Below are 22,631 nucleotides of genomic sequence, written 5' to 3'. Positions count from 1 at the left end.
CACTGAACATAGATAGAAACTAGAAGGGTGCTCTAAGAGCCCAGACCTCTCTGCTGGAGCTGAGCTGGATGGAGCTTCAGGTTCAGCTCTGAGAGGTTCTTGGTAATGTCCACCATGAAGACCAAATCACACAGACACTTTCTATCACTGAGTTCCACGACAGCATCAACAGGGGCACTTCACAAATTCTCCTTCTGAATGAGGTTTCGCTTAGCTAACTTAGCTAACTCACCACAAAACTTGCCTGCGTTAACACTGTCTCTGTCAGAATGTGTTCTTGTGAAAGCTGTTTGTTGGGTATCTAAACTCCACTGAAGAGTATTTATCCAAGCGCATTTGAACTTGCAGCTCATCCAGTTTAGCATGTTTAGAACTGTAATGACTCTTGAGATTGGCCTTTATCAGAACTGTGACCATGTCAAACGTCAGTACACTGGCCTGCCTTTTACTTCGACAATTTTTGTGTATGTATGAATTGTCTTGCAGGCCGTATAGAGATTGATAAATAACAAAAAACAAAAAAATAAAAAAATTTAAATTAAAAAACAATGGATATGTCACTCCTGAACAGGTACTTTTCTAATGTAACCTGGATTTGGATCCACTCCAAAATTCAGTGTGTTCTTCCTTGGCCCATGCTACGCCCTTCCACTGGGTTTCATGACAATCTAGCCAGGAGTTTTTCTCTCATCTTGCTGACAAACAGACAGACCAACCAATCTGAAAATATAACCTCCTTGGCAGAGGTAATTACATGTAGCAGATTGTGACATCACGTTACTGGCCAACTTTTCACGTGTAAGTCTAATCACAAGATCACATGCACAAAGAAAATGACAACGTGCTTAAGCACAGCTTCTGTTTTTGTAGGGTTAAAGTTGTTTTCAGTGGGATTTGCTAACATCTACATATGTATCATACTGATGTGATATAATATCATCTCACAGTTCTGATAAATCATTTTAACCAACTGATTCCAGAGGAGTTTTCATTATTGCTTAAGACAAATCATTTCAGAATGCACAGATTTACTGACACCAGTGCAACGACACACAGGTTTATAATATTACGTCTCTAAATTCAATCAGGTTTGTTAAAAAATGCTCAGGTTAGTGAAAATTCAGAATAGCTGGTAACTTTGGCCAATTACTCCAAAGCCTCAAACCCTTGACATACATATGTAAGTATGTAAGTAAGTAAGTGTAGGCTGGGGTTAATATCCATGTGTATAGCAGAATGACACAAAAATCAAGCAGGTTATCCAAACATGCTGAGTGTTACTCATGAACTTACATATTCCTTGACGTTTTTGGTCTTGACAGCTTTGTACGAGTAGTACGCAGGATACAGAGTCCCAAACACCAGCCTGCAGGGAGTGAGAACACATAACATGAAGCTCATCATCTCTTTCACAATCACACAATAAATAACCAATACTGTACAAACACACTGCGACAATGTTCTCAACAGTGTGACAGGATTGATATTCCTGATGTTGTCACTGTTTTGTGATTTGAATATACGACTGTTAATAGCCATACACAGGCTCACATTGAATATAGGTCTATATGCAATGGTTCTATGTTACAGCTTTATAGGCTATATTGTAAAATTTACAGCAAAATATAACAGGTCTGTTTGCACTAAAAGTTGATTTGTTGGTGAATGATTTTCCCACGATGGGACAACCACTGACCAATACAATTGCTCTGTTTACATTAAAGTACAGTATACAGTCAACAGCTTGTCTCCGTCTTTACTCTCCGATTTCCTCAACAGTTTCTACACTTGTGAAGGGGATTTTACACTCAGACCAAAATGGCAGCACAGTATAATCCTAAATGCAAACTGCGGCTTACATGCAAAATTGTAATTTTCCAGTGAAAAGCCATCATCTGTTCCTGCAGAACAATCTAGGGACTTATTTATATCCTGCTATGATCGGGTGTTGGGTCCTCCTGACCCAACAGTCTGAAGTCTGAAAACCACTGGAACACAAGACAATGACTCAGTGTTTCCTCTGTAATCTTCTGCAGCAGCAGCGGTTGGGGGTAATGTGAGGTTTGGTTCCATGTCTGGTCTGTAGTCCAGTGCAGGTTTCAACAGTAGCTCAACGTACTGCATTTTTCTTTTGTTCTTCTAAACTTAAGATACACTTTATTTGCTATCTATAAATAACATTACAATAAAATATCACAATATTTTTTGTTTCTGTCAGTGGTGCTACTCTGTCTGTCCAGCCCTGCTAACTGCAGAGGCCACTCTTCCCTTTATTGGAAACAGAATGGAAACATATGATGTATGACTCTCTGGGTATCAGTAGATTATAAAAAAGAGCTATGAGACACTGAGAGCTGAGACGAGCAAAACTCAGTTTATAAGCTTATACCAATCAGTGAAATAGCTTAGTGGACATTTATTTCATGAACATTTCACAATGCTGCTTTGGTTTCTACCTGCCCCTCAGGCAGCATTTACTGTTAAATGACGTCTGGTTATTATTCTGTCAAATAAACACTAAGGCCCCATTTGCACTTGTTTTCAAGTGTTGCATATCCGGATTAAATGCAGATCCGAGTTAATACAACCACCTACGGAGGAGTTTTGAGCAATCACAACATTTCAAATGCTTGGATGCTTCTTAGATATATCTGCATTTAGCTATTCAATACACACAAGACACATGAAGTACCCAGTGTTTCCTATTAATTACCTGGACTGTGGCTCACACAGACACACACACAAAGGAACATTTCTGGCAACATCTGAGACACCAAGGCATTTTGAGGTCACAACATTGTTTGAAGTAACATTAACTGAGGTTACAGTATCCACAAGTGCAATCACAACCTTATCACTATCAGTGCATGACAGCAAACAGATAATGTTACAGCAGAAGTCAGCACTGACGATCTAAGAGGGTCCAAGATCCATCCACTACAGTCTCACAAAATCCTGTGGAAAACACTGACTGCTTAAGTGTATTTGAGGCATCAGTTGCAGGTTTACTGCCAACACCTGATTAAAACTATAGAACACTGAATATCATGTTATAGAGCTGTTTCTAGTAGCCTACTACATTGACATAAATTGGGTAACAAAATACTAGAAACGTTATAATAAATAACAGCCCCCCTAATGTAATGGTAGGGGAAACACTGCAATTCAATAAGATCCAGAACAACATCCTCCAAAATGTCCATGAAAGATCCAAGATCATATTTAGAGGGATCAACTGGCAGAATACGGCAGAAATGGAATAGAATATTCATACATATACTTTCATTAGAGTATAATCACCTTCTCTTCCACAGAGGCCACCATATTGCGCCGCCATGTTTCTACATAGCCCAGGACAGACAAACCAAACACTCGCTCTGGAGCGTGCTTTTCATGATTTTCATGCGTATCACTGCTACCATAGGTTCTCCTACATACTTGGAAGGGGAGGGGGAGGTGAGGGGTATTAAGATGGTTGCAATTTGCAACCTCACCGCTAGATAGCACTAAATCCTACACACTGGACCTTTCAGTTTAATCAGTGCCTCTCTGAAACAGTTTAACAGCGAGCTGATAATTCTAATCTTCATAAAGGATTGGTTTGCAGGACTGAAGTATTAGACACAATTTATTTAAGCTAGTTACACCTAATAAACTAAGCAACTGCTCTGTTCCAATGGCCACTTCGTCTCATCATTTAGACATAAAAAATAACGAGAAAAAGCTGAATTGGACAAAAAAAAGTCTATGCAGAGTTCAGAGGACCTTTTGTCTTACATTGCTTTCAGCAGTGATACAAGAAAAAATATTGTAATTCTAAAAATTATTTGTGTATTTAAGATATTACAAATTTTGTTGTAGTCTTCACCTCAATAGTGAGACAAACATCACCATTATGAATAGAGGACACAGTAAAACACAGTAAAACTATTGGCCTATTGTACACTATCTACTGACAGAGCCGTCTTTCTATCCTGACTCACACACACGCATACACAAACACACATCACCAAAAGAATGAATATCCAAACCCTCACCCACAGACACACAGAGTAACAAGGGCAGTTTTTCCAGCCTCTCTGCTCTCAGTCACACACTATATATTCTTCCTGACAGAACAGAGTGTGTGTGCATGTGAATGAGAGAGAGAGCAAGAAAAACGACTCCACCAGTTTATGGCAGGACACTCCTTCCCTCCAGTCCCTCTTTCGAACATTCTTCTGCTCCTCCTTCCTCCTCCCCCCACACACTGAGCTTGCCATGTCTACAGCACAGTGTGTTCTCTGCAGATCTGCCTAGTATGCATGCTGGATCTGGATCTGTTCAGCTGGATACAAAGTGGCTGCATAATCAGTCATCACTGTTGGTCCTAACTGGTGCATTTCAAGAGCTTTTCCCAAATTTTAGGACTAGTCAAATACCAGGTAGTTGGAACTAATCAAGAGAGAGAAATAATTTGAAAAGAATGGTCGATGTCACTGCATCAGAGGCCAGAAGTGGGCTATATATGACAAAATACTGAGGTTTTCCCTGCCATTATTACAATGATAGGTACCCTTTTAATATCCCTGGATGTGTTCGTCCATTGTGGACAATCTTGCAAATCTAAGAGCAGCACTGTGTTGATTTGTCACATATTTACTGCTCCAAACCTGACATTTCTGTCTATTTTCCCACTGATAAAGTATTTAAATTGATATTCCACAAAATGTATTATGCAACAATATCTATTGACATTAGAGACCAACCAATACTTTGCCCAGGCCGAATTACCTGAGCCAATCAGTGTACATGTGGGCCAACAAGTAAAAAGAGATGTCTGTACAGAAACGCCAAAAACAGAGAGGACACAAAACAGTGTCTCCATTACACAGTCTATCCACAAGAGAGCACAAGCAGGTTTAGTTTTACACTGTAAAATGAGCCATGAGTGTATCTTGGTCACAATTATAAGAACCAATTGAAGAAATCCTTAAAGGCTGAATGAGAAGTTTGACTGGTGCTCTTTGAATGATGTCATCTCAGGGAAGAAAGCAAGAAAATGAAGGAGACATGGTTTTACTGAGGGCAGTCATACTGGAACCTGGACAGGCTGACTTTAGCTGCTGAATTTAACTTGACCCAGTATTTAAATTGGCATCAGGAGGGGCAGGAGAGATGAATCCTGGTTGCTCCTATTAAAGGACAAACCAAGCTGACATGCAAAATTCTGTGTGGCTTCATGCTGACAATGTTAATGTCTTTTGCTTGTGGAAAACAAGAATGCCAAGACAAAAATGGTGGGAAATCACAACATACAGGTGAAATCACCCTTTGTCATTCTATTTTGCAAATTTAATGGTGTGCCTTCGAAGAGCTAGTGAGAGCTGATGCTCAGCGACGGACCCTCGTCAGTGAGCTAACCCATAATACAAAGAGGCCAGCAACGGCAGAGAGGAGCAGACAGCGGAAAACAGCATGCAGGGCCAGAAGATTTTCACATCCAGTGCGGTAAATGAAGGGTTCATTTCGACCAAACAGAGCTGGTGATTGCTGGAACAGTGGAAAGACCAACTAAGATGGTTTTGGTTGGTGAGTTTTAGTTTGCTCCTGTCAGCTCTGAATGACATGCATTTTATGAAGAGTTAAGAGGACAATTCAGCTGGTCTTAGTTCAGTTAAAGAGAGAAACTTGACATTGCCTGCACTACCAAGGAGGCATTGAGTGCTCTATACCAAACCCACAGCTCAACAGTGAATGAGTCCTTATCTCAACAAAAACTCTGCTTTGGTTTCCCTGGAAAAAAAAACCAAAAATACTCAGTTTAAGACTCAATACAATACAACAACAGACCAACAAAAACAAACCCAAGTGACACCTCTTGCAGCTTAGTGAGACAACTTAGTGAGTCCCCATGAGTAACCGTTTCTGTGAACTGGTGAGTTATGGACATTTTGGCTCATTGCCAGGGGTAGGCAAGCTAATCAATGATGCCTCTCAGGATGGATTGGGCCTCTTCCACTGGTGAGTAACCTGAGATGTGTACATTTTCTGAATTCATTAACATTCTGAGGGCTGGAAGGGAAGCTTTGGCGGGCCAGATGTCACCCATGGGCCACCAACTGAAGACTTGCCATTCAGTCCACATGTGCACTGGGGTCTGGATTTTGAGAAGGCCTGTACTATCATATACTATTTCATCACTTGTCATATTTCTATTGTTAGTTATCATAGCTGTTATTGTTAACTTTGGAGGAGGAACAGCAGCTCTTGTTCTGTTGGTGTTGATGGTGCAGGGAGGCTCCAGAAAAGATCCAAGGAGACAACCCTTAAATAATGAGTCCTTTTATTGAGTGATGTCTGTCCACAGACCCTAGTTGTGGCCAATGACTTGAAGCTGTAGCATTCGGCTGAACAAAGAAACCTTTTGAATTCTAGTTTTCAGTTACACACCGCTTCCCATGTTTGTGTAAATAAGAGAACAAAACCCCTTACAGATATATACTGTATGATCCACATGAATTTCTATAAATGATGCTGTATTTATAAGAATATAAATTTACTGAGATTTGTGTGCCTCTTGATGCTTGTCCAGAGCGTAGTCAGCCAGGTCTCCCTGCCCTGCCCTGTCACAGAATCTAGGATTCTATGATCGTCGAGTTTGACAGAGTGAACATTTCAACAGACAAAAATACCGTGCAGTCTGATTGCAGCATAAAAATAACAGGCTTGTTTTAGCCCTGCTACTATGTGGTTTGGATTTCATCTTCCAAAGGTTTTAGAAATCTGAAGAGCTGCCGAGCCCCTGTTAAGAAAACACTGATACCCTGATCCTGAATCATTTGCTTGCCCTGCTGTGACAGCCGCTATTAATGAGTTTGAGGTACTTTAGCTCATATAGAAGCATGGAATCCTTAGCTGAAGTTAAATGATGGAAGTGCAGAGGATTTCACAATAACAGCAACCTGCATACACACAAAGATACACTGTATATAGTCTTCTATTCAGACACACTTCCTCTGACCAGAGTCCCCTCAGCTGCAGGTGAGCCGCCAACAACCACAGCAGTTTATGTTCCTGCTGTTGCCATAGAAACAGCCAGGCTGCCAAAGCTTCCGCACACTCTCTTCATGTCTATATCTCTCTGTCACACTCTGTAATTTCAACTCACTATGCTTTATTCGCATAAAGGTAGAGAACAATACTGCTGAAACATCTGCTCAAAAAAAATCTAAGTCTACTCTGCAAATGAATCCTTTTCCTCTCTTCCAGTGGTACGTGGGTGTGTTTCTGTGCATGTTTGTAGTGAAGAAACTGGTTGCGTAACAACCCAGACCCTCCACTGTCCAAGAACATAAGAACAGCAGCCTGGTGGCGGGTGTTGACACGTTGTCGTAGAAACATAAGTACCAGGATAGTCTGCCAGGCCCTGTGATCTCTGCAATGCAGGAGACACCTACGGAATTGTAGAGTTTCATCATAGAAATCAATTGTAACATACAGAATATCGCAGACATGAGCAAAACGTGGGTGCAGTTTATAAAAATCACACTCAGTGAAACACACACAAACACACAGTCCTCTGACAGAGACACAACCACATCAGCAGCTACAAGACATAACTTTGCTAAAGACCTCATGGTTGTATGCAGTCAGATCCTCTGTTGGAGCAAATGAAGAAGCTACGCCCATTCTGGTCAAACACTGTTAACATGAAGGAACATGGGCCCCAAACGTGAAAGTAGCCTCAGTCAGACCCACTAGCCCAATGTGTTCCGAGTTGCATATGGAGGCTGTTCTGCAGGAGATCAGTTTGATTTGTGTGGCATCAAATTCAGTGACATTCATTACATTTTGAATATTTTCTTATTGAACGGTTTAAATTTTATTCATCCATTACCTTGGGCTCTTTCAATGTCTACATTGCTCTGTCTAGTGTGGTTGTGTAGCAATGTAAGACTACAAGTCTTCCCTCCCAACACTATAATTTGAAGGCGTTTGCCAACCAGATCTTAGTCATGCTAATGAAGGGCGATTGCTGATGCTGTGATAATAAGAGGTATTTGCGTCTCAATCACACCTAATTTGCTTTGACTGCAGTGAGAGTCTCGTGACTGAGCGCCTGCACACGGCTGAGGCCCTGGTGTGAAATAATGACAGTAATAAACAAGCTCACTAATAACATTAACAAGCTCACAAGTCATCCCCCATGAATTATGCAGTCTAGGACTTGGCTGTCTTGATTCAAGTTATGTCAGATTTTTTTTTTTGTTTTGTGCGCTGTCATTTCATTACTACCTGTCACTGAACACTGTCCCATTTGTAGAATGGCCTGTTATGCAGGAAAATGGGGGTGGGTTGTGGAGGATTCCTCCGGGACAGCAGGACAATCAAGGACAGGAGAAACAAGCCCCAACAAAGGACAGGAGTCAGCAGGAATCCCCATTTCATAGAACGGACTCATTTCAGTGGTTACAAACATACAATGATCTGCTCGTCATAAGCTTAGAATAATTCACCAAATTCATCAATAAACATGAACTGCTTTTATGTATAAAGTTTTACACTATTTGGAATAAGATCGTAAGAATGTATGTACGTGCACAAGCGCCCTGAGCTATACTATCAGACCATCACATCTTGAGCTACAAAGTGGTTTTACAAGACAGGGCGGGCTGGGGTTAGCTGGTTAACCTCAGTAAGTATCACTGCAACACAGTACACAGACCTCATGTTAGGTCATTTTTGAATGTTTTAAACTAAACTTCTGGCCATATCTTACACATTGCCCCTTTAAATGTCCCGTATGTTGACTTCTTTCAGAGTAATTCCAAACCAGCAGAGACACATAAACCAAGTCTCTCCATAAACCACGCTCACACAACAAGTTGAAAGTGTCGTGCACTTAAATGTTCTTGAAACAATCTTGTGAAAAGCAGGGCCCCTTCTTCATACCAAAACTACCATCTCTGTTTCCCTCCTCATTCCCCTTCTTCCCATTTCAACACCTTCTCCCCCTCTCTCTGCATGCAGCTGAGAAAATAGCCCCGTTGCTTTTAGATGGGCCTCGACTCTGGGCTACAGGTCAATTTCCCTGGTTTCCTGACACCGTACACCACCAACAACCAGATGGAGGGAGGGGGAGGACAAGACGACAAGAGAGAGAGCAGAGAGAAAGACAGAACAAGAGCAATAAAACATAGGAGACACACCAAGAGGGAGAAAAGGGGAGGGAGAACAGAGGAGAGAGAAAAAAAACAGAGATCTCAAAGATTTGAGCTTCCACCATCTGGTTTGAGCTTCAGGAATAAGAATTTGATTACATGACTTTTCCCCTAAAAACACAGAGGGAGGATTGTTGAGAGAACTGCTGCTACAGCAAATGAGACTAGTTAGTCCAGGTCTGTGCGTCCTCAGAGTATTTCTTCATGCGGAAATATAGGACATACATCATTTAGACTGGTCTCACAGCTCTCTGATTCTTCCCACATTAAAAGAACGGATTTAAGACGTAATACACAAGTTCAACTTCTGCATATTTCTAGAGGTATAAATCTCACACAGCACACACACAAAATCAAGTTCTTAACCGTGTTAACATGTCCACATGGTGGTTTTTATATTCTGCAAGACATGGGGAAAACAAGCAGTCACAGCCATGCTACAGCATTTCCACCTTACACCTGCAGTAGACCAATGACAGTCTCACAAACACAGCTTCAGACAGCCATTGTTTCAAAGGTAACACCTCAGGAACCAATCCCGTCAAAGTGTGGGGTGGGACCACGGTGAAATGAGGGGTATCAGTAGAGAAGTTGGGTGCAGCTACAAGTCGGTATTTTGCAAGCTAATATTCACTATTTTTGAAACAATGGGACAGAGACATGTTCTTTTCTAGGCTGCAAAGTTGCAAAAGGAGAAATAGCAAGCTTTCACGTAGTACCAAGGATCTGAAAATCCGAGAACCAAACTGGAGCCTGTAGCAGCCTTTTTAGATGGCTCCCAGCCCTCGTACGAGGAGCAAATGTTGACTGATATTGGCCCACAGCTGACGGCAGACTGACTATGACTCTTTACATACACTTTGATCTCATTAAACCTCATTTTCTTAACAACACCAGAGATTTCACGTGAACAAAATATAGCTTTGGCTAATTAACACCATTTGTGACAACTGGAGGTATACCTGTTGATGTATTTTATGGTTGCCTCCAAACTTAGTGCTTTTTTGTTTGACATTGTGGGAAAATCAAAGGAAACCAGCTAAGACCTCAGAAAAAACATTGTGGACTGCAACAATTCTGGTTCATAGCTACGAGCACTTTCCAGATGCCTATGGGTACCTTGTTCATCTGTATGAGAAATTGTACAGGTGAACACCAAAGCGCCACACAGCTGTCATACTGATCAGGAAGGAAACGTAATGAACATACTTGGATATGTACAACCATTGTAAAATGAGTCCTGTTTCTTCATAACCTCAAAGGCTCCTCAACAAGGAAGGAGCCACAGCTTCAAAACCTCCACAAAAAGCATGACTACAGTTTGCAACTGCATGTGGGAACAAATGTCTTCTGGTTTGATGAAACAAAAACTGAACTCCATTCCAACCTTGAACCACATTGGTGGCAGCATCAAGTTCTGGGGGAGTGGTGCTGCAGGAGGGACAGGTGCACTTCACAAAATATATGGCATTATGAGGAAGGAAAATTATGTGGATATATCGAAGCAACATCTCAAGACATCGGCCAGGAAGCTGAAACTTGGTCACAAATGGGGCCTCCAAATGGACAATGACCCAAAACATCATTCCAAAGTTGTGGCACAATGGCTTCAGGACAACAAAGCCAAGATCATGGAGTGGCCATCACACAGCCCTGACCTCAATCCAATAGAAAATCTGGCTAAACTGCTGATGAGATTGGTGTGTTTGATAAGAAGAGACGACACTGCAGGTAAGTAGCAGAGTGGTGGGTGGAGATAGAGGCGAGGAGTAAAACAGACGTCTATGCACTCTTCTATGTTGTGATCACTGAAGAAAAAAAATCTGATGTACAGCAGATGTGGACACATAGCAGGTGTTTTAGGGGGATCTATTGGCACAATATGGCACAAATGTAATGTAGTATTCATAATTCATTCTCATTCATGTGGAATCACCTGGAAAAAAGAATTGAATAAGAAAAAACTCGTCTAGATCCACTTAAATCCTACTCACTGGTCCTGTACAAAGGTTTTACAAAGTATTCTCTGTCACATTTAACAGGCAATATTATACCCATTTTCAGGTTCATACTTTTATTTTAGGTGTTTAAATACTACAATACATGCTTTAATGTTACTTTGCTCTCACTGTCCATTGCTGCAGCACCGCTATTCTCTGCAAAATGCTCCATTTCAGTCCCAATTCTTAAGGCCCCCCTCTCAAAAAGTGAGCAAGCACTGCTCACCATGTTTCCGGTCAGCTCTGCTGGTGTTTTTAGCTTCCAGCTAGCTGCACTTCCATCATGAAAATCACCTCAAAAATAAAAACTTCACCACCTCAGCATGTTTGAGCAGGAATCTGATCCACACTAGTCATGGGTCCTGACTTTCTCATTTTTGAATAGTCATTAAATTATTTTTTAAAAAAAATAGTTCATGAGACTGTCGTCTTAAAAAAATATTTTCCCTTGTTTTTCACCTGTGCGGGTGTGAAATAAGTCATCAGGTGTTGTGGGAAGTAGCTCTCTCTTGTAAGAGAGTGAAGAGAACCTGTGTGTTATCGCAGTAAACATAAAGTACATGCTTCAGGCAGTGACTTAGAGTATAATAGTCAGTGCACAAGTGTCTAGACAAGCTCAGGTTGCAGTCTAATAGTGTGAGAAGGCTGCGTAGGCTCAGCTGCAGAGGAAATAAAGTTCCTGTTTACAAACTTCACAGTCTCACTGTTGGCCTTCATTTACATCCATTCTTGGTGCGGTCCACTCTCCACTCCACACTATGAACCCGCTCACAAGCATATCGCATCTACAACAATAGTGCACAGTCATTTGAGAGTGAGGCACTCTCTCGCTCTGTGTGTGTCTGTTTTTCATGTTGAAAAAACAGTTACTGGCATCCAACCTAATACTCTTGCTATTTAGTGGGATTCAAATGAGGTTTAACGTCCATAATTTCTCTTGACTGTCACTCAGTGTTACATTAGTCCAACATCGTTCCCACTCGAGGGCCAAGTTAAACAGGCTGCAGCAAAATACACAGTTAGAAAAAAACAAAAAAAACATAAAACATGGCAAAACTTACAGCCTCCAAGTTTAAAGTCAGGTCATGGACAGCCAGTATCGATCCATCCTTGAGCTTGTGCTATTACTGGCCCAGCAAGTTCCTGCATTCAGCTCTAAGCTTTGTACCGGCCCTCAAAGCAGTAAAATGGTGAGTTCACACAAGAGTTTTTCCAGTCATTGTGGAGACATTTCCGTCACATTTCCATCAAAAAGAAAGTCAGATTGTGGGAGTAGATGAAGATTTTTGTGCTGGTTCTTGCAACCAACAATAGAGGAATTGGTCGCTTTGCTCTTTAGATTACCTTCTTCATAAAACAACAGAAAACTGCATGGTGGGCAGGAGGGTCGTCTAAGCAGAGGATGGTCACTGAGCTGGAGGTGATACTGTGTTAAATGGTGACGTAAAGAAGGAATGCAAGGAAATGATGACAGGGCGTTTCACCCAGTTCAGGGGCAGAGTTCTCTTTAGGAGAGCATGGATTTTGAGCTCTGTACCTTTGCATTTTACATGCACAAAAAAGGGACAGAAGACAGTAAAGGAAAGGGAAAACCCAAAAAGCAGAATATGTTCTTTACATATTCATGACTAAACACACAACAAGCAAAGTTTGGAAAAAAAAAAAAAAAAACTTTCTTGGGTATTACTTATTAAGGTTTCATCAGTCAAAACTGCTTCATCAGGACTGTGCGGGTGGTCTCAACAGATTTGAACGACAGACAACTCTCATCCCAAACTGATTCAAATATTGCCAAATTCTGATTGGTGCAAGTATTTGACATTGTGTTTTTCATAGTGAGTCCCACCCACACACTAGTGAGAGAAGCACAGACAGAAGTCTGTCGTGTGAAATAACCAAAACATTTTCTAACTTTGGCAAAAGATGTGTGGTCATGGAGTTCATCGCCCACAGTAAACAACTGACTGACAGATGTTTTCAGGGCCTTTCAAAGGCAGAATTTTTCAGAAATTAATATAAATAAAGAGTCTCTGTGCTCCTGTCAATGGAAACACACCATGCATTCTGTCAATCCTGAATGACTTGTTCTTCAGTAGACTGGAGCAGGCAGAACATATGAAACATTCCAAGCAGACATTGCAACTAGTATACTTTCAAAAGTTACCAAATTTCTACTCAGACATACACAGTTTGGTGCAATTCAACACCACACCCCTACAATAAATACACCCTTCCAATAATACTGTTAAGTTGAACATATATACATACAGGTCTATTGTACCAAATCGCCTTACATTGTAGAGAAGCTCGTGGTAGGTTTGCCTCCTGTGATTTTTTTGAGCTGTGCTGCTACGTATTTTAGAATATGAACACGACTGTGCTGTGTGATAGTTATCACCATGGAGGTCCACATTCTTGGGAGTAATATTGGTGTTTTCATGGCTGTTCAACTCTGCAGCATAGAACTCAAAATTTCCTTGCCAACACCAAAAGGGAGACTTGAACAAAGACAAAGTGCAAATACGGACTAGGAGAGATGCATACTCTGGAACCGTTCCTTGCAGGCTGCTGCCTAAAATTAGCTGGTTTTGGAGGCTGGGCTGAACATCAGCAACTGACTCTTTTTAACTGTTGCATAACAAGAGAATTCAATGGTTTTTGGAAAGGAGATGTGTTGAGGTACAAATGGTGACTGAAACACTAGAAAGGAAAGACACCTGCCAATGGAGTGAGGGTCTGCTGAACGGGTTTTCTAGCTGCTTTTCTTCTTTAGACAGACAGAAAAAATACATTCATATATCGCATAATTCCAACATTATGTATGAGTGCAGGCTTAAAGCATCCCACTTTACCCCCTAGACTGCAGCAATTACTGCATGAGAGGGCAAGGTAATGAAAATGTATGAACACTCCTGACATGGGCACAGGACACCCACCAGAAATATAAGACCAATACTCCAGAGAACTGAATCTAGGCCAGAACACTTTTTTAGCTTGTCTAGATGAAATTATAGCAGACTTCACACTGCAAACTATTGCTGAACTTCAAATGTATTCATTCATTCAGTATGAAGTAAAGAACCAGCAAAAGTTAGTCCAGAGCACACCTATGACACACATTATGCAGCCTAACCACAGTTCCTGCATTTGCAAAATTACGTACATTAATCAACTATAATTGACTACATGATCAAATGTTAAACGGACTGTATGAATAGTTTCATCATGTTGAGAATATTACGCATCAACGGTCAGCCAAACATCTAGCTCAGTAGTATTGGGTGATACCATAGATGTAGTAGGTTGTACTTTGTGTGGCATTTATCAATTGAGCTGAATGAACACAAGAAGTGTGTTCTGACTCATTTCATTTCCTTACTTGTAACTACAATCAAATTAAGTCACATTCAAAACATCCATTCCAAAGAAAAGCTGCAGTGCAGGAAGAGGTTATACTCATCTAATATTTTAGGCTATGGAAACCTTGGGAAGAAAGCTTTCATTACCTGCATGAATTGTTGATGCAGCACAAGCTAGGTATGTTTAACAGGCTGGGTTTGTAATGTTTCTTTGCAAATGCCTCTCAAATAAAGAAACCATCAGAAGTGTGAATGATGAACAAAAGGATGTTTTGCTGCCTTTTCATATTCACAAGTTCATGTTAGCTTGCTACACACTGCAGAAAAAATATCTTAACTCACTGTGTGGCTCAAAAGCTGCTGGCAGCCAGCAGTGTGGAATGTTTTCTTGCATGTTACTCAATGCACAAGTTGACATTGTGAATCAATCAACGTCAAAATGACAACTTTGACCATTCCATTTGTTTTTACTGGTGATGTTTTGGACTTCAAGTGCTTAAAAAAATGTATATGAATTTCAACCGGATTATGCAAACTACCAATATTCTACTTCCTTACATGGAGAAGAAAAGATGCGGCGCGTCATTCCGGTGTGCTCTGGCAGCACTACACCTAGGATTTTTTTTGTCTTTTAATTCTGTCAACAACATTTTTTACTAAATTCATTCACCGGAGCAATACAAAGGACTCTATATGGTGGATTGAATTAATATTGCAGTTTCCATGGGTTGACTGCTTTGTTGTGGCGGCCCAAAGCACCACACCAAATTCTGTACTATGTATTTATTCATTTACTTCCATATGTCATTCGTCCAAAAGAGTGGTGAAGAACACTCAATATATCATAAATGGATCATAGTGACAGGTTTTATCCTTATCAACATACATTCTTTTCCTCTGAATTGCAATGTTGTCTATTGTGATCTCACTTTTGGTTGGCAAAAAATCAAGTTCAAACACATGAGATCCAGCACATAATTCAATCAAATCAACCTGAACATAGCCCATACAGACTTATACTAAACTATGTTGTAGAATTGCCATGGTTAAATTCAGAATCAGGATCAGAACCGGTTTTATTGGCCAAGTATGTGTTGCACATGCAAGGAATTTGACTCTGGTTTAAACACCGCACACAATGTACTTGCATCGGAACGAAGACAAACAAAAGCCTGAACAATAAAAATTAATTCACATTGTCTTTGCTGCATCACTTGAACAACAACCTAAATGGTGACGTGCATGGTTGTGACACTATTAAAGGCCAGTAAGCAGGATTATGTTTAACAACAATGTGTCCAACATGCCTTGCAAATGTAAATGTGGTACATTCTGCAGTCCAATTGCATTATACAAAATGCAACATTTACAGAGTTATGGACAAGAATGAGATCAAATGCTTATCTGCTTGCTATACTTTGACCCAGGTCTCAACTGAACAGCAATAAACCAGGTACTGACCTGTGACAACAATCTCTTACAAAAGAATGTGCTTAGTAACCCAAAACATGGGGCCTGTCTTTGAACGTTGCATTAGAGAAATGTATTTATCCACCACTCCCTTCTGTCCTTTCCACCACATTCCTATCCTCCATGACACTAAGTTATGCAACTACTGTTCCTGAATGTACAGAGACAACAGGAAACAGAGAAGAGATATAAAGAGAGAATAAGAAAAGCTGTTCGGTCAAAAATGGACATTTTTACCCAAAGTAAACACATTTACCAGATTCCAGTGCATTAAACCTGAATCTCTGCTTTATTCACAAGGGGTTTCAGTAGCATGACAATGGATAACTAAGCATCCAGAAACCAAAGAAATTCATGCAGGACGCCTTTCTTCCTGTGCCCTCACAATGTTCTGGCTGCCCGGTTAGATTGGGCAGGGCTGGCTAATAATATCTTCAAGATGACAGCTGTACCTGACACTGCTTCACAGACGAACATGTCGAGGCTTGAAAAGTTCCATCTCACAAATACTTCAAAAAGTGAAACATTGTAACGGTTGAGTCACGAGCTGTGAGCATGGCCATGATTCATAAACAAGATGGTAGCGTTAGCTTTAGAGTCAACAGCAAAGCACAAGGCACAAGGAAAGCTAGGTTTGAGGCCCCACGATATTTACATTTCAAAAGAAAACACCGTGTGTTTGTGGCGTCTGGTAACTATTCGCTAGTTTCCTCCCTGTTGACAGTTTCTAATGGAGGACATTAAAGGACTGAGGTCATAACTTAGCCACAGGACGGTAACAAGTTAGCCAAGCAAGCTAACAAAGCCCAAACCCCATCAGTTGCCCTCATTTTCTCCATGAGGTAAAAATACCATTTTAGTTCACTTTCAAAAACCTTCCGCTCAGTTGTCTTTGTACTTACACAACGCTTCTCGAAATGATCCAGGAGACCATGTTTTCTGTCTTTATTGTGTAGGGCCGTATCAGAAGTAGAAGGCTGCCCCGGAGCTTACGTTGATGGTTAGCACTGGAACGTTAAACTTCTTCAGCCAAAACTTCGATGAGCGAATCCAGAACCACCTAGCTACCCCGCAGTACACCGGCCAAACAACATGTCTGAAAAACGGACGATGTCACTGCTCTGTCTTTGTATCCATAGCTAAGCGATGGGATATCTATCCAGTGTGATTCCTGTTGTTTTGTAGCAATCTCTTCTATTCCCTCCAGGTTTCCTACTTCCCTCTCTACTTTACTCCCCACTTACTGACTCCAGAACGGTGCTCAGATAGCCTCTGACGTCAACAGGAAAAGACCAACCTCCCGAGCCTTCAATTGGCCAGTTAAGTCTGTTTACGAGAAACGTTAACTATCAGTGATTGGCCACGTTAGCTCATGTGACTTGTGTGTTTTGTAGAATCGGTGGAATTTTAAACTCAGCCGTCTTTGCTGCGATTGGTCTGTCGTCGATTCGTGGCGAATTCTAACCAACGGGTGAGAGAAGCAATGAGGGGGTTCTGTTGACTTTCCATCGACTGCTAGGTGTTCTGCGCATGCGCTTGGGTCAGATCCTAACGAATAGATAGATAGATAGATAGATAGATAGATAGATAGATAGATAGATAGATGATTACGTTTGGTGGGCCAAATAAACAGTCAGTGCTTTTTGCTATACTATGCAGAGAGTCCTATGCAATTATTTGAGGACCAAGAAGAATGACAGACAATTTCAAATGTAATAAGTGGGTCTTTTCTATTTGAATCATGGAGAATACAAGTTTTTCTTCATTAGGTGACCAAATAAATACAAATCAGTCGTATAAATCAAAACCTTTTCTTGGGCCAAAATCAAAGTCCTAAAACAGTATTTTTCTAAATGGAATGGCATATTAAGAGATTAGTATTTACCTCAAATTTTACCTCTATTTCTGACACATTTCTAACTGTTACTTACACCTGTACTAAACCTTGAAGTCATATTTGTTATCTATACTCACAGTATTGTTGACATTTATCTAGATTGATGTGTTATACATCCATTATTGAATTTCAAGGCCAAAATTTGTAATATTTTATAATAAGACTGACATTAGGGAAATCGTACAGAAACAACAATAAAATACTCCAAGAGGAGAAGATTGAGAATGAAATGATTTTATTTATCCTTGTCTGAACCAATACCTGAAGTACAAATGCAGTGGACTGTCTTTGTCTTGCTCATTAGGTAAACCACACCAGTCTTTAGGTCGTAATCATATTCATTAGAGTTTTCCATACATAGCATTTGGCAGACACAAACCCCATCTGTGAGCTTCGGTGTGCCTTTCTCTTTGTGTGTGCTGTGTGTGCATGTCCATCTGTGTGTGTAGATAATGATATCAGAGCACATACAGTAAACATGTATGTGAGCTTCTATGTGTGCCGCTATGAGCTTATGAGTTTATATATTTACAGATGTGTGTGTTGGTGACCACATGCAGATACGTGCATGTTTTGTTTACACATGATGCAAGTATGTGTGTATGGGGTAGGATGGGGGTTGGATTCATAGCTACTTGTTATTCATGAAGGTGGCTGTTGCAATGTGCAGCAGTGTGAGGGAGATTCCCAGTGGAGCCTCACTGGTCATACTGCCTGTCTGGGACAGCATCAGAGGATCACAGCTGAACAGAAAACACCTCCACACCAAGCATACAGCTGCTCCACTGCTAACCTCATACTATAATGTCATAAGCAGTCATAAAATCCAGTCAGAAACATAGATATTTCCAAATAAAGGAAACAGAGAAGAGATATGCTGAAACTCAGCCATTTGTAAAAACAAAGTTACATTATTTTGTTTGTCATTGTTGCTGCTAAAGAGCATTCTCTCATGCAGTGCATCCATTTTCAGGTATAATGTGATAATGTGACATTATCAACCTGTTCAATGAATCATATTCATCATTATATCAAAATATATACAGTGTAGTACAGTATGCTTGCTTATATATTGATTTTATGCCCTCTTTATGCTTCTCTTTCGGGACTTTTTTTGCGGGGGTGTTGTCGTGATTTGTTTAGTATTCCCCTCTGTATTACAGTATTTTCAATTTAAACACTGGGCTGATTTCTTGTATTTATGAAGTCAGACCAATGATATACCCCATTCACTTTTTAAAACCTGGGACTTGACAAAATCCCTGTGAAGCCCTCTGGAGATGTCACACTGTCTAACGAAATGAAACAACCATAATCTTTAACTATAATAAGGTTTCTGACAGGCGTCTGAGTAACAAAGATTACGTAACTGCATTCACACATTGTCCCAAAAATTCAGTAATATTTAGGTACCTTGTGACTTGTGGGAAAGCCAGTTCAAATCAGGTAAGAATCTATATTTGTCCATTTATTCCACCTGCTTATTTGAGAGCAGTTACTTAAAGGGTGATGCCACAATTTCTTAAGCAAACATCATCCACTCATAACTAGACTATTTTCAAACCCGTCCACAAGAACATATTTAACCCTAACAGCCACATGTATCTGATAGATAGATAGATAGATAGATAGATAGATAGATAGATAGATAGATAGATAGATAGAAGTATGATTGTCATGGTATAACCTTTTGTTTATAGAAAATGAGAACTATGTTAGTGAAAATTTGTCCTGTTTGTGTGTAGTTTTTAGACTATTTATTGTCACTGTCCTTGGGTCAGATTGAGGGAGAAGCTTTAACTGTTTTCCAATTAACGGTGAAGTGTTTTTGAGTGAGTGTATTTCTGAATTTTGAAAAGAACCAGGATAGCGGTTTCTATCTGCTTTCAGTCTTTACGCTAAGCTAGGCTATCCACATTCTGACTCCAGCTCTGTACTTAACACACAGACATGACACTGATGTACTGATATGCAATGTTGTGCAATTCAAATGTAAAAAAAAAAAAAAAAATATTTAAAATACAATTGGTTCCTCAACTATGGCTATGGGCTGAAACCAGATTTGTCCTCTCCCATATTTAGGGAGCATCCTGGCAATTTTTTTTACATCTTTTCTTTCTTTTTTTGTTATTGCTATTTTACCCATGAGTCAGATGTTATTAGTTTCATGGTTTAAAGCCTGGGATTTAACCAAGTGTAGCGCTTTCTGTACCTCTTTTAACAGAAAGATTGCAAGCAGGGGATAACTGTCATTTTACATTGGTCAAAAGTGAAATATGCTTTCTATCAAGACCAGCAACTGTTGGTCAAGAAAAAAGTGGAATGCTAATTAAAACCACAATATCTCTTTTTATGCTAGTACATCTGTTCAATAACTATTACACAACATGTAAATAAGACAAGAAAAATGTTAGTCTCACTTCTTCATAGTTACCACAGTGCTTTTCCTTTCAATTGTTTCATTTTCTTCATCCACCACTATGGCACCTCAGCTCAACTTGTTTCTTTTCCTTCTTCCCCTTTTTCTTTTTTTTTTGTGCCTCTTTCCTCTTTTGTCTCATGTGTCCTTTGTGTGACTGTTTCTTCAGCATCTTCTCCCTTTTCTTTCACTGTTCCTCTGCTTATTTTCCCCTGCTTCTCTTTCTCCATCATTCCATCTTCTTCTTTCTCTTCCTCTCTTGTGTCCCACCCTGGAGGTCGCTCCAGGCTGATTGCCTTCTACATGCTGCACACACAAACCTCTTTACTGTCCTTAAGATCCCTACACTGCGCACACACACAAAAGCATACACAAGCAAAAGCACACAAGTGCAATCCTCAATGGAGCCACATTTGCACAGAATACACACACACACACACACACACACACACACACACAAACACACACACACACACACACACACACACACACACACACACAATTCTTCCCGGTCTTGTTCTCCCTAAGTTCCTGTGCCTCATTCTCTCCTTCACTTCTGAACATGTCAGTTGCATTCTGAACTAAATGTTCATATACAACAGAGCAAAATAAACAACAGATTATCATAAATGATAAATAAGACTTTACATACCATATGCTCTGATGGTGGCTTGATGGGCATTAATAATCACAGCAATTTCTGCAGTAAGTAAACTAAAGTAAACTTGAATTAACAGCCTAAGTGAACCTAATTTCTGTCTAACCTATTCTAATAGGGGACATGGTTGGTGCCAGTAGCAGTGATACCCGCAGTAGCGCTAGAACGAACAATTGTAGCACAGCTATTAATGTGGTAGAAGCAAAGGTTGCTTTTATTTGTTTAACAGTAGTCGTGGCAGTTCTGCCATTACGAGAGGTTGTAGTAGTTTTGCGAAAATAGTACCGATGGTTCAATTGAGCGGAAGGACACAGCCGTGCTGCGGTCTGTGAATGCCTTGGGATCCAGCGGAGAAACACGAGTATGGATGGCGGCGGTGATGCGGTTCAGTGTTCCACCGTTTTTCATGCTGACTAGAAAGGAGACTGACGCTCGAGCGGGTGGAGACTGCTACACATTTAAATCCCCCGGGTCGGTTTTTCAGCGTTTAGAAACAAATAACTTTTCCTTTTTTTTTTATTTTCCTTCTATTGTTGGATTCTTTTAGAGCTGGTTTAATGTCGTAAATGACAGGTCTGTAAGGGCGTCGTTGTTGGGAAGTTTTTTCGAGGGGGGGTTTTGACCAGCAAAGGGCCATGGCAGTCGAGGCTCGGCCAGAGCTGGTCGGGAAGCGGTTCCTCTGTGTCAGCGGGGACGAGCCGCCTGAAATTGGCGACATTGGTCGGTGGCCGTGGAGGTCCGGGGTCATACGAGCCGTTAACCACCGTGACAGCGACAATCCCGACCTTACGGTAAGGAAAACGCTGAATTTGTCTTCCTCTTTGGTCTGTTACATGCAAAGCAAATGGTAAAATCTCTGTGGTTGGTGGCTAGCCAGCGAGGCAATGTTACAGGCTTGCCAGGCGGAAATTATTTTGTGGCTCTCTCTTAGTTGTTATTGTGGCTCTATGGACCAGCGAGTATACTGCTTGTATTTATCGTTGTTTCTCCAAAATATTTTGTTATTTTGCGTGTTTAAGTTCCACTAGTTATTTGACCACCTCGCAAGTTAATGCGAGGCAGACTTCCAGCAAAGGGTTAGGGAAAGGAAACAGCTAGCTAATGTTTTTCCAGACACTTGTCTGCTTATTTACAGCAAAATCTTATCTCACCCATAAACCATTTACTGAGGTAACGACACGCTTACATATGTTCACCTTTAGTTAGGGCTAAGAATGAAGAAACCACTGTGGGCTCCATAGAAGTTATGTACACGGTGCCTTCAATCCATAATAAGGGATACTGCAAAGCTTTAATCTCAAAATGAGCAATTTGTCAACGAGAAACACCTGGATTTTAAACCGATCTTGTGTCCTCTGAGAGCGGCAGTATTTGGAAAAGCATGTGTAGGAATTTGAGTCCCGAGCAGCTAAATGCTTTAATCTGCTGTATACTGCAAATCAGCTGACAGAGGTAAGGTTAGCTTTATAGATTTACCCCTCGTTACAGCCTTTACGTTAGCTAATCCCTATTACCTCGTGGTTATTGGTCACAATCCGTGTTATTTGAGCGTGGTGATCAACCTTAAAGCCTCCTCTGCCTGTGTTTTTCTGGCGGACAACAACCTCTCCGACTTGGACAGGGGC

At 40.7% G+C, this 22,631-nt stretch overlaps 2 protein-coding genes across 4 annotated transcripts in view; one reads left to right on the top strand and one right to left on the bottom strand.

Annotated features, from left to right (window-relative positions):
* Positions 1-17,295, bottom strand: part of reep3b (receptor accessory protein 3b) — a 43,947-nt gene extending 26,652 nt beyond the window's left edge. Inside the window, exons 1-2 of one of the 2 annotated variants that reach the window (XM_076759344.1) lie at positions 16,935-17,295; positions 1,294-1,366 (exon numbers count right to left, since the gene is read on the bottom strand). In XM_076759344.1, coding sequence (XP_076615459.1) covers positions 1,294-1,366; positions 16,935-16,966 — 105 coding nt within the window. In that variant the 5' untranslated portion in view covers positions 16,967-17,295. Of the gene's footprint in view, positions 1-1,293; positions 1,405-16,934 lie in introns of those variants that run through there. The other variant, XM_076759343.1, reaches the window with a different exon arrangement.
* Positions 17,296-21,412: 4,117 nt separating this feature from the next.
* jmjd1cb (jumonji domain containing 1Cb) overlaps positions 21,413-22,631 on the top strand; it is a 134,430-nt gene continuing 133,211 nt past the window's right edge. For both annotated transcript variants that reach the window (XM_076759360.1, XM_076759359.1), the window contains exon 1: positions 21,413-21,797. In XM_076759360.1, the coding sequence (XP_076615475.1) occupies positions 21,642-21,797 (156 nt within the window). In that variant the 5' untranslated portion in view covers positions 21,413-21,641. The remainder of the gene's footprint in view (positions 21,798-22,631) is intronic.

Source organism: Chaetodon auriga, chromosome 20 (assembly GCF_051107435.1).
Source record: "Chaetodon auriga isolate fChaAug3 chromosome 20, fChaAug3.hap1, whole genome shotgun sequence".
NCBI lineage: Eukaryota > Metazoa > Chordata > Actinopteri > Chaetodontiformes > Chaetodontidae > Chaetodon > Chaetodon auriga.
The sequence above is the reverse complement of the archived record's forward strand: the minus strand, read 5'-3'. Positions and strand labels throughout refer to the sequence as shown.